Source organism: Procambarus clarkii, chromosome 75 (genome assembly GCF_040958095.1).
Source record: "Procambarus clarkii isolate CNS0578487 chromosome 75, FALCON_Pclarkii_2.0, whole genome shotgun sequence".
Taxonomy (NCBI): Eukaryota; Metazoa; Arthropoda; class Malacostraca; order Decapoda; family Cambaridae; genus Procambarus; species Procambarus clarkii.
In genome coordinates this window covers 23,730,108-23,742,802 of record NC_091224.1, presented here as the reverse complement: position 1 = coordinate 23,742,802, position 12,695 = coordinate 23,730,108, and the positions used below count along the sequence as shown (strand labels likewise).

Genomic DNA, 12,695 nt, shown 5'->3' with positions numbered 1-12,695 from the left:
CCCACCACTCCCAGTCCACATCCTTGCCACCAACAGCATTCCGTGACCCATCCCACTTCTGTTCCAGGGTGCTCTCAGCGACATATAACTCCTCTTGTCGGGGACAAGGAGCCTGTATTTAGGCTAGTAATTATCGAAGTCCTCCCTTCTCTAGGTCAACTACTGACCTTTCCCAGGATGCAACCCACATGACAGAGAATCAGCTGATCTGTGTTGACATTAAAGACCAGCTGATTTTTGTTGACATTTCAAGATCAGCTGATCTTTGTTGACATTCAAGATCAACTGATCTTTGTTGATATTCAAGATCAGCTGATCCTTGTTGACATTCAAGATCAGCTGATCTCTGTTGACATTCAAGATCAGCTGATGTCTGTTGATATTCAAGATCAGCTGATTTTTGTTGACATTCAAGATCAGCTGATGTCTGTTGACATTCAACATCAGTTGGCCCTCACGCACACTCACCAGAATCAGGAACTCGAGGGTGTTTAGCGGCTGCTTCTTTACGATGACCGAGGTCACCACAGTGCCCACTCGAGCGTCCTTGGGGGGAAAAATAAATACGTTAATTACCTAAATAATTAACTCGATATATATATATATATTTAAATGGGATTAATGTTAGGGGCTGTCGACCTTCATTCACGACTAATAATAACGTCACTGTCACACATGTTTGCTCTTAGCTTATCTTGAGGTTATCTTGAGATGATTTCGGGGCTTTTAGTGTCCCCGCGGCCCGGTCCTCGACCAGGCCTCCACCCCCAGGAAGCAGCCCGTGACAGCTGACTAACACCCAGGTACCTATTTTACTGCTAGGTAACAGGGGGGGGGGCATAGGGTGAAAGAAACTCTGCCCATTGTTTCTCGCCGGCGCCTGGGATCGAACCCAGGACCACTGGATCACAAGTCCAGTGTGCTGTCCGCTCGGCCGACCGGCTCCCGACAGGCTGGTGAATGTTGCAACAATGCATCATAGCACCCAATATACCAACCTCTCCCAGCATCTGGTGAAGCTTATTAATACCCAACGCTTGCAAAATGTGCCCATATGACCCCCGAGATCACTCGCCTCAGAGACGTGAATGCCCTCCCTCCTCCCAATACATACTTTATTTGTAGTATGTTGACCAGACCACACACTAGAAATTGAAGGGACGACGACGTTTCGGTCCGTCCTGGACCATTCTCAAGTCGATTGAGAATGTTTATTTGTAGTAGTTCAAATGCTTGCAACATGCAAGTGTCTTCGTTGGAATATAGAGGGTATGTCTCCGCATAATTGGTGGAGAATCATCCTCCACCTCCCTTTCCCATATATATGAAACAAGATCGAAACCAAACAATATTTCATATGTGCTCAATATATGTGCTCAATCTCAACTGCAGAATCTGCAGTGGTTGGCATGCATGCCGCGATGCTGCTAATGCCATCCTCACACAAATTCATGCCACAGAACACCTAAAAGAAAACATCGATTTGTTGAGGCTCAAATACCTGCCTTAATAACCACGATAAGGTGGACTAGTCTCTCTTAAACACCCAACTATCCCCATTAACCATTCACCAACGTTAACCACACAACTTATTCACTAGCAATGCAGTCACCAAATTACCTCATAATTATCAAATGAACCACACAATTAAACATATTTTCACACACATCAACACAAAGTCCCAAAACCAATTACACCAAGTAGCGAAATTTACCACAAAATCACCAAATAATCTATACACTTAACAATTTAATCAATCACCTAATTATAGCCTTTTAAATACAAATTATCAACTAAAACGCCAAACTAACCACACAGCCCTAAAATAATTCATATAAACATAAAATTATCTACGCTACCACTAATATAATTCATACGACCATCTGATTGACCACATGTCCACAAAATTAGCCACCCAAGCGCCAAATTAATCACCTAAGCATCAAATTAACCGCCCAAGCCACTAATTAATCATCCAAACACTAAATTAGCCACCCAAGCGCCAAATGAATCACCTAAGCATCAAATTAACCGCCCAAGCCACTAATTAATCATCCAAACACTAAATTAGCCACCCAAGCGCCAAATGAATCACCTAAGCATCATATTACCCCAAGAATAAACAGATCTGATACAAAGACGAAGGAATAAAAAAACGGAAAAACAGACGCTCGATTAAACGAAAAATTGGATAAACAGACGATCGATTAAACGAAAAATCGGATAAACAGACGATCGAATAATCAGACAGATGTGTTCAATAACGAAAAAACAACAAAAACTGGAGAGAGAGAGAGAGAGAGAGAGAGAGAGAGAGAGAGAGAGAGAGAGAGAGAGCCTCACCTCGGGAACAACAGCAGAGGCCGAGTGCTTCAGGAAGATGTCGGAGGTGGCGGTGCGTCCGTCGGTGGGGATGACGCGGGAGAAGACCTCGGTGATGTCCCCCTGCGTGTCCGCCACCGTCAGGATGAAGGTGTAGTTCTTGCGGAGACTCATCCGCTGACGGAGGTAGACGTAGCCGTACTCGTAGTCGGACTCCACCCTCACCATGTCGCTGTCGGTCCCTGAGGCACAGAGTCAGACGGTGAGGGAGACCGTTATGTAGCGTGGGAAAGTGTGATGGAGCGCGGGAAAGTGTGATGGAGCGTGGGAAAGTGTGATGGAGCGTGGGAAAGGGTGATGGAGCGTGGGAAAGTGTGATGGAGCGTGGGAAAGGGTGATGGAGCGTGGGAAAGTGTGATGGAGCATGGGAAAGGGTGATGGAGCGTGGGAAAGTGTGATGGAGCATGGGAAAGTGTGATGGAGCGCGGGAAAGTGTGATGGAGCGCGGGAAAGTGTGATGGAGCGCGGGAAAGTACGAGGGAGAGTCTTATGGAACATTGAAAACAATGACAGCGTGGGAAAAAATGATGGAGAGGTTGAATAAGTGTGGGAAAGCGTGTGCACCGGGCATAAATGAAGAATGCAAGAACAAATAAGGATGTGATAAGTGAGGAAGAGGCCGATGGTTACTTCTCAAGTGAGGGATCCGTAGATGGAGTAAACACAAGAACAAGAAAAAGTTCATTAAGAAGGTTAAGGACACAACTTGTAGTAATGAGAAACTTTTACATAAGATCAAATGATGCGTTAACTCTGGCATTAAGAAACTATTATAAAAGTTAAGTAAAATAGTGAGGATTACTAAGCATTGAAGAAATATACCAGTCACATAGCTAATCATGGGGGTTACACACACACACACACACACACACACACACACACACACACACACACACACACACACACACACACACACACACACACACACACACACACACACACACACACACAATAACTCTGGAATTACACATACACAACTATTGTTATGACTGCGGACTTAGCTGTAAATCCTGTAAACATTAATATTAGAAGTAATCTTAGCTCAACAAACTTCAATTTTATGCAATGATAAGCAGATCTTAAAAACTAAAGGTTACATATTCAAGGCCACTCAACAAAAATACACTAAAAATACTTTTTGTTATATAAGATATTGACATAAAAAGTCAATATTAACTTTCACACAAATATCGCCTCATCTTGAGCAGACACGGCAACTGGTCGGTGACCGCAGAGAGACTGTTCATAAAACCGACAATCAAGTCTGATTATTATTATTATTATTCATCTATATATATGTTTCTGTTCCATGCTGGCGTCGCTCTGTTCTGAGTCTCGCAAGTATCTTCATGGGTTCGATTTTTATATCGACAAAAGACGCCTCACAACCGCAAAAGCGGGTACGTTTGCCGCTCCTGTTGTGGATCTTTGGAAATTATAGTTGAGTTTCCCCTATTATAGTAACTCTACGGAAGCTTATTTGACCAGTATCATCCGTGTTAATGCTTTTATGCCTGATTATCCAGGTGGTATGCAGCCGGCGCCAGTGTTGATTGTCACTTCCAGTTGAACTAAGTCGTTGAGAAATGCCGATTGCTTTGTGTATAACGCGAGAGGAGAGCTCATTAAGCCAAGGTCAGCCGCGTTTGGCTCCTTATTGGTCAAGCTGAGGCAAATTGGCAGTGTATCCCGGCAGTTTTCTCCTGAGATATGGCCCTTGATACGTACTTATTTACTGGTATTACGACCATGCGACATGTACTCAACTCACTCTCTCTCTCTCTCTCTCTCTCTCTCTCTCTCTCTCTCTCTCTCTCTCTCTCTCTCTCTCTCTCTCTCTCTCTCTCTCTCTCTCTCTCTCGTTCGTTTGAAACTTGATGTTTGAGACCTGAAATGGCACAGTAATATTAAATTCGTCCCTATTTCTAGCTGTGAGTATTCAACAATATTAACATCAATAGGTGTCCCCTTAACGAGTCCTTAAGACAGACCAACTCTAACAATCACCAAACAAGCATCTAGCCTGGTAAGGATAAATTAACATGACCTTGTCCTATATATTTCAACATTTATAACCTTGTGCTGTGCTCCACTTTTAATTATATGCGTGATTAATGGAATTAAATACTGACATTTTTTACTTGTCATAGTGCAAAAATATTAGGTTTATTTATTCTAAATTTAACGGAGAGGTATATAGGTTCTTTTATATTGATAGCCCCGTAGATGGCAACACCGTTCTCTGAAGGTGGTGAAAGATGAGACTAAATTATATACTGTGTAAACTACATCACCTTCTATCTATCACTCTCTCCTTCCTTATCCTTACTCTCCTCTCACCCCTCTCCTTCCCTATCCTTTCTCTCCTCTCACCCTCTCCTTCCCTATCCTTTCTCTCCTCTCACCCCTCTCCTTCCCTAGCCTTTCTCTCCTCTCACCCCTCTACTTCCCTATCCTTACTCTCCTCTGACCCTCTACTTCCCTATCCTTACTCTCCTCTCACCCCTCTACTTCCCTATCCTTACTCTCCTCTCACCCCTCTACTTCCCTATCCTTACTCTCCTCTCACCCTTCTCCTTCCCTATCCTTACTCTCCTCTCACCCTCTCCTTCCCTATCCTTACTCTCCTCTGACCCTCTACTTCCCTATCCTTACTCTCCTCTCACCCCTCTCCTTCCCTATCCTTTCTCTCCTCTCACCCCTCTCCTTCCCTATCCCCATTCTCATCTCCCCCACCTTCCTCTCCTCTCCCATCCTCTCCACCTTACTTCTCTTTCCTCTTTTCCCGTCTGTCTCAGATATTTTAATAACATTTAAAAAAAACTGCTACACATCTTTCCGGAAAACAAATCCCCGATTTCATACTTGATGAAAATCGTAGGGAGTCGCTATATGAGCCGATATTTCTTAAAGCGTGGCACTGGGGCCGTCCCTAACTGACCTACAACACTCCCATACCTCGCCCCTCCCCACGTGTAATCATGAAAAGTTGGGTGAGGCCAACTCCAGGAGTCCAGACAGACAGACAGACAGACAGACAGACAGACAGACAGACAGACTGGCAGACATTGTCTTTTATAGATATAAACACAAAATATTTGCTTTAAAAGCAGGCAATGACGTCACACCATTAGCTCCGCCCACTCCCAATGTTGCCATCACAAGTTCATAATAATATTAACAACAAAATCCATTAACTCTTCTTAACCTGTACTTTAACTAATTGTTCATTTACAACCTTCATTCACGACTGGCAGAGAGAGTGAATGAAGGTCAGCGGTTTAGCAACTCGATAAATTAAGATCTAAACATATATTCACTTGTCATACCAGAGGGAGTTCCATCATGTGTGACAGCAATAAAATTAGAGAAACCTTGTCACGCCCTTATGGAACCAGGGTACGGCCTTATGGAACCTGGGTACGGTCTTATGGAACCTGGGGTACGGTCTTATGGAACCTGGGTACGGTCTTATGGAACCTGGGTACGGTCTTATGGAACCTGGGGTACGGTCTTATGGAACCTGGGTACGGTCTTATGGAACCTGGGTACGGTCTTATGGAACCTGGGGTACGGTCTTATGGAACCAGGGTACGGTCTTATGGAACCTGGGGTACGGTCTTATGGAACCTGGGGTACGGTCTTATGGAACCTGGGGTACGGTCTTATGGAACCAGGGTACGGCCTTATGGAACCTGGGGTACGGTCTTATGGAACCTGGGATACGGTCTTATGGAACCTGGGTACGGTCTTATGGAACCTGGGTACGGTCTTATGGAACCTGGTCACGCCCTTATGGAACCTGGGTACGGTCTTATGGAACCTGGATACGGTCTTACTGAACCTGGGGTACGGTCTTATGGAACCTGGGGTACGGTCTTATGGAACCTGGGGTACGGTCTTATGGAACCTGGGTACGGTCTTCTTAAACCTGGGCACACACTTATGAAAATCTCGATACATACAGGCTCAAGACTACCAAATATGTTTTTAATTTTGTCGTCGAGAAGGGTAGTAATTTTTAAATTACTACCCTTAAATTTAACACAGAAAAGATAAGCGTTTACTGATGCATAACAGTTGATGTTATTATTGTGTCCTTGGTTCTAAGACTTTTTCTAATTAGTTAATACCATCCAAATACACTTTTTTCTTTAATTAAACGATGTCTTTCAGCGATAATTATTTTATCTACCAACACACACACACACACACACACACACCAGATAACATCAGTGGTGCATGAAAGGCTGGCAAATATAATGACTGTGTTATATAATTATAATGACGAGGACATAATTTCAAAAGAAGTTACGATCGATCCCAAGAAATTAGCGGACCATCTGACCAGGAGTCCTTAAACATGCAGTCCTTGCCAGGAGCTGGGGGGTATAGAAATAGCCTAAGCTACTCTATCCCTTTGAGATGTATTTTTTTTTCTTGTCTCAATAAACTTACTTAAACTTGAACTTGCCAGGAGTCCTTACATTAAAAAAAAAATGAAACTAGAGAAATTTCTGGTCCTAGAACTAAGGGGACTAAGATACACTGAGAGAGAGAGAACTAAATCTTACAACCTAGGAGGAAATAAACCATAAGAGACATGATGACAACGTATGAGATACCTAGAGAATTCTAGAGTGGACAAAGAGGGGATACTAACATAGATTTAGTCTTCAGGGGATACTAATATAGATAAACGGAGAGACTAGAGAGACACGGGTGGAAACTGAAGACGCAGGTGGAGAGGAGAGATGCCAGGAAACACTTCTTCACGGTATGAGTTGCCCTGGAGGCCATAGATGTATGCTACAGACGCAGATGAGCCATAGATATGCAAGAAAACATTTAGACATCCGGTCGATATGTCTGTAAAGAAAGGAAGTGACGACTTTTCGGTGTGTTCAAGACTTGATAAGGGTCCAGGACGGACCTAGATATCATTGCGTCACTTTTTTCCCTCTTAAACGTCGTCACTTTCCTTCGTCTTAAACGTCGTCACTTTCCTGCCTCTTAAGCGTCGTCACTTTCCTTCCTCTTAAACGTCGTCACTTTCCTTCCTCTTAAACGTCGTCACTTTCCTACCTCTTAAGCATCGTCACTTTCCTGTCAACTACGTGGGTTTAGGATGTAATGTTGAGCCGCGCAGAAGTACCATTTAGGTGTCTGATGACCATATTGGACGATCCATGTGGATCTGGCGTGGCTCTTCTTGCATGATAGTGTGATGATAGATGAGGAACTGTCGCTGTAGATTTCACTTTGTCTGAGATCTACAATATTTTATTGTGGTTCTTGGTGTACTATTGTTCTCAGGTTGTTTATAGTCATTCAAGGTTATAAATCAACTGCTTTGAATGTGCTTTGGCTAACGCATAAACTCTATCATGCATTCAGAGGCCAACATGAGATCGAATCCACAGGAAATGAACTCTTATTACCATCATTAATAATTGTGTTGTATTTGTATGTAGATTCAGACACGAGCATGTTACAATTGCGTCTTAAAGAGTTGAGTGCAATTAAGGAGGATGAAGAATAAGTTAAAATAAATGTGTCAAGTCTAGAGACTTGTACACATTTTAGTGCAAATAGTATGGCAAGTAATTGGGTGTGAAGAGAAGAAGTCCAGATATCTGTATGGTCGACTTTCAACTCGAAACACAAGCAATCATTGTCAGGATAACTGCCTTTCAGCTGTGCTCGTCGGGAGCTGTAGGAAACCATCAGTGTATATGGTTTGAGAGAGAGACAGAGAATCAGATTGATTCTTGATTCTCTGAATCAATAATCAATCGATTCTTGATTCTGTGAATTGATTCTCTGTCCACAACATAAATGTTGTGGACAGAGAATCAATATGGCGTAAGGCGTTGAGCTTGAGGCTTAAACTTCGTCTTAAGCTTCAAGACGAAGCTTGGGTTGATCTTTAACTTGCTTGTTAGGGTAGAAATGGAGAAATTATAATTTGAAAAGCAGGTTAATCTCACAGAGTGCAGGAAAGTGCAGCTTGTTACCTCTCGTGCTACACACTGTACATCAATCCTGGAAACATGAGGGAGGGAAGGAGGAAGGGAGAGAGAGAGAGGGAGGGAGGGAGGGAGGGAAGGGAGAGAGAGGGAGGGAAGGGAGAGAGAGGGAGGGAGGGAGGGAGGGAGGGAGAGGCAGGGCACCGATTTTCGTGTCAACAAAATGCTCACATGAATTGCGAAGAGCGGCCCACCACGGGTCTGAACACCGACGAGGTGGCCAGGAGACTGGAAGGGAGAGGATGGGAAAGGAAGGAAGGAAAAGGGAAGGGGAAAGAAGCATCAGAAAAGAAAGGGTTCGAGGGAAAGGAAGGATCGGGTTGAGTAAAGTTGAATCCAGTTAACCGGCTGTGTGTGTGTGTGGGGGGGGGGGGGGCAGAGCGAGAGGCACCGTTAACTGCACGAGACCAATTTATAATTTTTTCGAGTACTGAGACGATGACCGAGGCGGGGTAGTGACGGCCAGCCTCGCATTCCATCTTTCTCCCCCTCCCCCCTTGACTGTTGATGGAGGGGGGTAGGGAGGGAGGGAGGGAAGGGAGGGGGGGGGGACGTCAACATGATGATATGGTCACCATCAACCAATCCCCAGTCCGCCTCAACCCATCCGTAACTGCCATCTGGACCACCAGATATTTTCGCATTTTGCGAAGTCTCACGACTGTGTAAGCTGCTTTGATACATTCCAAGAACTGTGTGTGTGTGTGTGTGTGTGTGTGTGTGTGTGTGTGTGTGTGTGTGTGTGTGTGTGTGTGTGTGTGTACTTGTCTCTGTGTCTCCCCCCCCCTCCCACCCCATCCAGCAAAGAGCAAAGACAAAACAAATTTAGAATTAACTTGAAAAGTTTATTTCTTTTCTGTAGACTTTCATGCTCCTTCATCCTCCACATGCTCCTGTTAGACCTCCAACCTCCTCCCCACCACAGACGGGTCCCACCGTGCCGTGGGAGCAACGAACCAGGGAACCTTACTGAGAACAGGTTCAACTGAGCCAGCCATCTTTCGGGTTTCGTTCGAAGCCCAAGACAAAACTGACAAAGGATCAAAACTATCTAATTCGGGTCGTTCCTGAGCTGAGGGGCCTGAGCTACGAGGAAAGACTGAAGAAACTAGACATAACCACCCCATGAGGAAGGAGGGATATGACAGCGACATATAAGATACTATGGGGGGAATTGAAAAGTAAACAAAGAATATCCTTTTCCTTATTACCTGAACACGATAACCACCTAACTATGCCAGTAGCCGCCAAACACTGCTAGTAACCAACGAACTATGCCAGTAACCACTGAACTATGCCAGTAACCACTGAACTATGCCAGTAGCCACCAAACACTGCCAGGAGCCTCATTGTGCGTTAACTAACTCACTGGTAGTTACCGAACAATGCCGGGAACGTCATATTGATCTGTTCGATTCCCCTATGCCTCTAGTATACTCTATTGTGGTGAGGAGCCGCTGTGCGGTGCTAGGTAATTTGTGTGGTGTAGTGATTATTTACGGTGGTTGGTCTACTAGAGAGAGAGAGAGAGAGAGAGAGAGAGAGAGAGAGAGAGAGAGAGAGAGAGAGAGAGAGAGAGAGAGAGAGAGAGAGAGAGAGAGAGAGAGAGAGAGAATGTGGGAGGGGGGGGGGATGATGCTTTTTTTTCAATTATAAGTATAATTTCATATATATTACCGATGTTAATAATAGGACAAAACAAGGATGTTCACCAATTAATTATGTAAGTAAACTCACACGCGCACTCATATAAAGCTACACAACGAATGATAGTAATATTTTTAGTTTACTTTAAAAAACATAGACGTTTGGGAAATATAAAAGGAAAAACGCCCACTTAAGCAATTAGAGGGCAGTTGGCTGCCTCTCCCACGCGAATCTTCAGTCTCTTACAATATTCTTAAATTTATATCTTCAAAGTAAGTATGTGTTTTCAAAATCTTATTGCAAACTAATTTCGAAAGTATACTTAGTATAACATCAGCAGATCTTTAAAGAAAATATATGATAGGGTTAATCAATCATGAGCAGATATCAGCTTACACCCCAGAACAAACGTTTTGTTCTCTTGTATTATACATATTGAACAATATAACAAATAAGTGGCATTTGAATTATTCAGTTACCTAACCAAAGGTATAAATAATTAATATATATATATATATATATATATATATATATATATATATATATATATATATATATATATATATATATATATATATATATATATATATATATATATATATTAGTCACTTACCAATCCCTACACAAATGATAATAGTCAAATCTTCCTCATTTCATATCAGACCCTCCCCCCCCAACGCGAGAAATAATATGAAAATTATCCTAGTTACCCATAAACTAAAATTCCCTGTCCTTCATCCATGTCAGGCGACCATTTTCCTTCCTAAAATAGCCGAGGTAGAGCTCAGTGAGGCGTTTGGAGCGAGGACGGGGAAAAATAAGGACCTGGGTCGTTAAGGACAACGAGATCAGGACGTGACATTGACAAGAACTTAACCTAAAGAAAACGACGTGAAGAAATTAACGAAATTATAGCATAGAAGGCAACGCGATCTAAACATGATAACAACGAAGTCAAGACTTTTTAGGCTTATATATAAGTGATAACAGTGAAGTCAAGGCACGAAGTAAAACATTTATATAACCGGCGTAAAGTAAGGACTTTTATCTTGCACTAGGAGAATATTCTGCCAAGAATATTATTAATCAGAAGGAAAATACTCACTGCTGAAGCCTACGTCCCACTAGGGTCACGATGGCCCCCTCCGTTATTCTTCTCTCACACACAAAAATGCTGTAATTCCCCGAAGAGTTAAGAATTAAAGTAAATTCAAGTTTATAAACCGAGACGCATATGTCTTGCTGTATTTACCTCAAGCTTGGGCTGTTAGATTAAGACCAAATGATTGTCATTTTTAAGGTCTCAGTTACCCCCCTTGAGTCAGACTTTCAAAGAATATGATATTACTCACAAAGTTCTGAGTTGAAGTATATATATATATATATATATATATATATATATATATATGTCGTACCTAATAGCCAGAACGCACTTCTCAGCCTACTATTCAAGGCCCGATTTGACTAATAAGCCAAGTTTTCATGAATTAATGTTTTTTCGTCTACCTAACCTACCTAACCTAACCTAACCTAGCTTTTTTTGGCTACCTAACCTAACCTTACCTATAAATATAGGTTAGGTTAGGTTAGGTAGGGTTGGTTAGGTTCGGTCATATATCTACGTTAATTTTAACTCCAATAAAGCAAATTGACGTCTTACATAGAGATAAGGGTTGCTTTATCATTTCATAAGAAAAAAATTATTGTAAATATATTAATTCAGGAAAACTTGGCTTATTAGGCAAATCGGGCCTTGAATAGTAGGCTGAGAAGTGAGTTCTGGCTACTAGGTACGACATATATATATATATATATATATATATATATATATATATATATATATATATATATATATATATATATATATATATAAATGATTTAATATGACAACATTGTTGATCTTATAGTATAAGTTTTCTAAGCTTTTAACTATTTTCTTAGTGTCAGCATTAAGATAAGTAAGATATGTCAGTATCAACTTAAACGGTAAAGTTACTATAGTAGCAATTAATATAGGATTATTTTCTACAACGTTTCATTCCATTCTGGAACAACTTCAGGTAAAGAATGAATACATAAGATAGATGTTCATCAAGATTCAGCTACTCGGAACAAAGAGTTCCAAGCAGCACGGGCTATGGTGAGCCCGTCACTAAAAATTGATTGATAAAGATTAAGCCACCCAAGAGGTGGCACGGGCATGAATAGCCCGTAAACACTAAAAAGTGCAATTTTGGGTTAAATACACATGTGGAAGGGGGCAAGGCTGTGCGAGGTGAGGTGAAGGGGGGCGAAGGAATATAGCGCAAACATAGGGTAAGGAATAGAGGAATAATTAAGAACAAGGAGACACAGGAGGAAGGTGGGAATAAGGAACGAGGAGACATCTGAGAAGCGAGAACGGTGCTAACAGAAGAGGAACAGAACACACACACGGGAAGAACGGTGCTAACAGAAGAGGAACAGAACACACACACAGGAAGGCCATTAATGCAGGGTATTTAGATGGTAACATCTTGCTATACATTTTATTCTATTATCCTCGCATCATGCAGAGTCTGCGTTCGATCCCCGCTGGTCCAAGAGACTGGGCATCATTCCTTCAAGAAGGTACTCACCGTGGCCACCAAACAAGAA

The 12,695-nt window shown here is 42.3% G+C and overlaps 1 protein-coding gene across 3 annotated transcripts in view; it reads right to left on the bottom strand.

Moving 5' to 3' along the window:
* Nucleotides 1–12,695, bottom strand: part of LOC123771692 (cadherin-86C) — a 129,566-nt gene that overhangs the window by 56,425 nt on the left and 60,446 nt on the right. For all 3 annotated transcript variants that reach the window (XM_069313353.1, XM_069313355.1, XM_069313354.1), the window contains 2 exons: nt 2,344–2,564; nt 469–546 (listed from right to left, as the gene is read on the bottom strand). In XM_069313353.1, the coding sequence (XP_069169454.1) occupies nt 469–546; nt 2,344–2,564 (299 nt within the window). The remainder of the gene's footprint in view (nt 1–468; nt 547–2,343; nt 2,565–12,695) is intronic.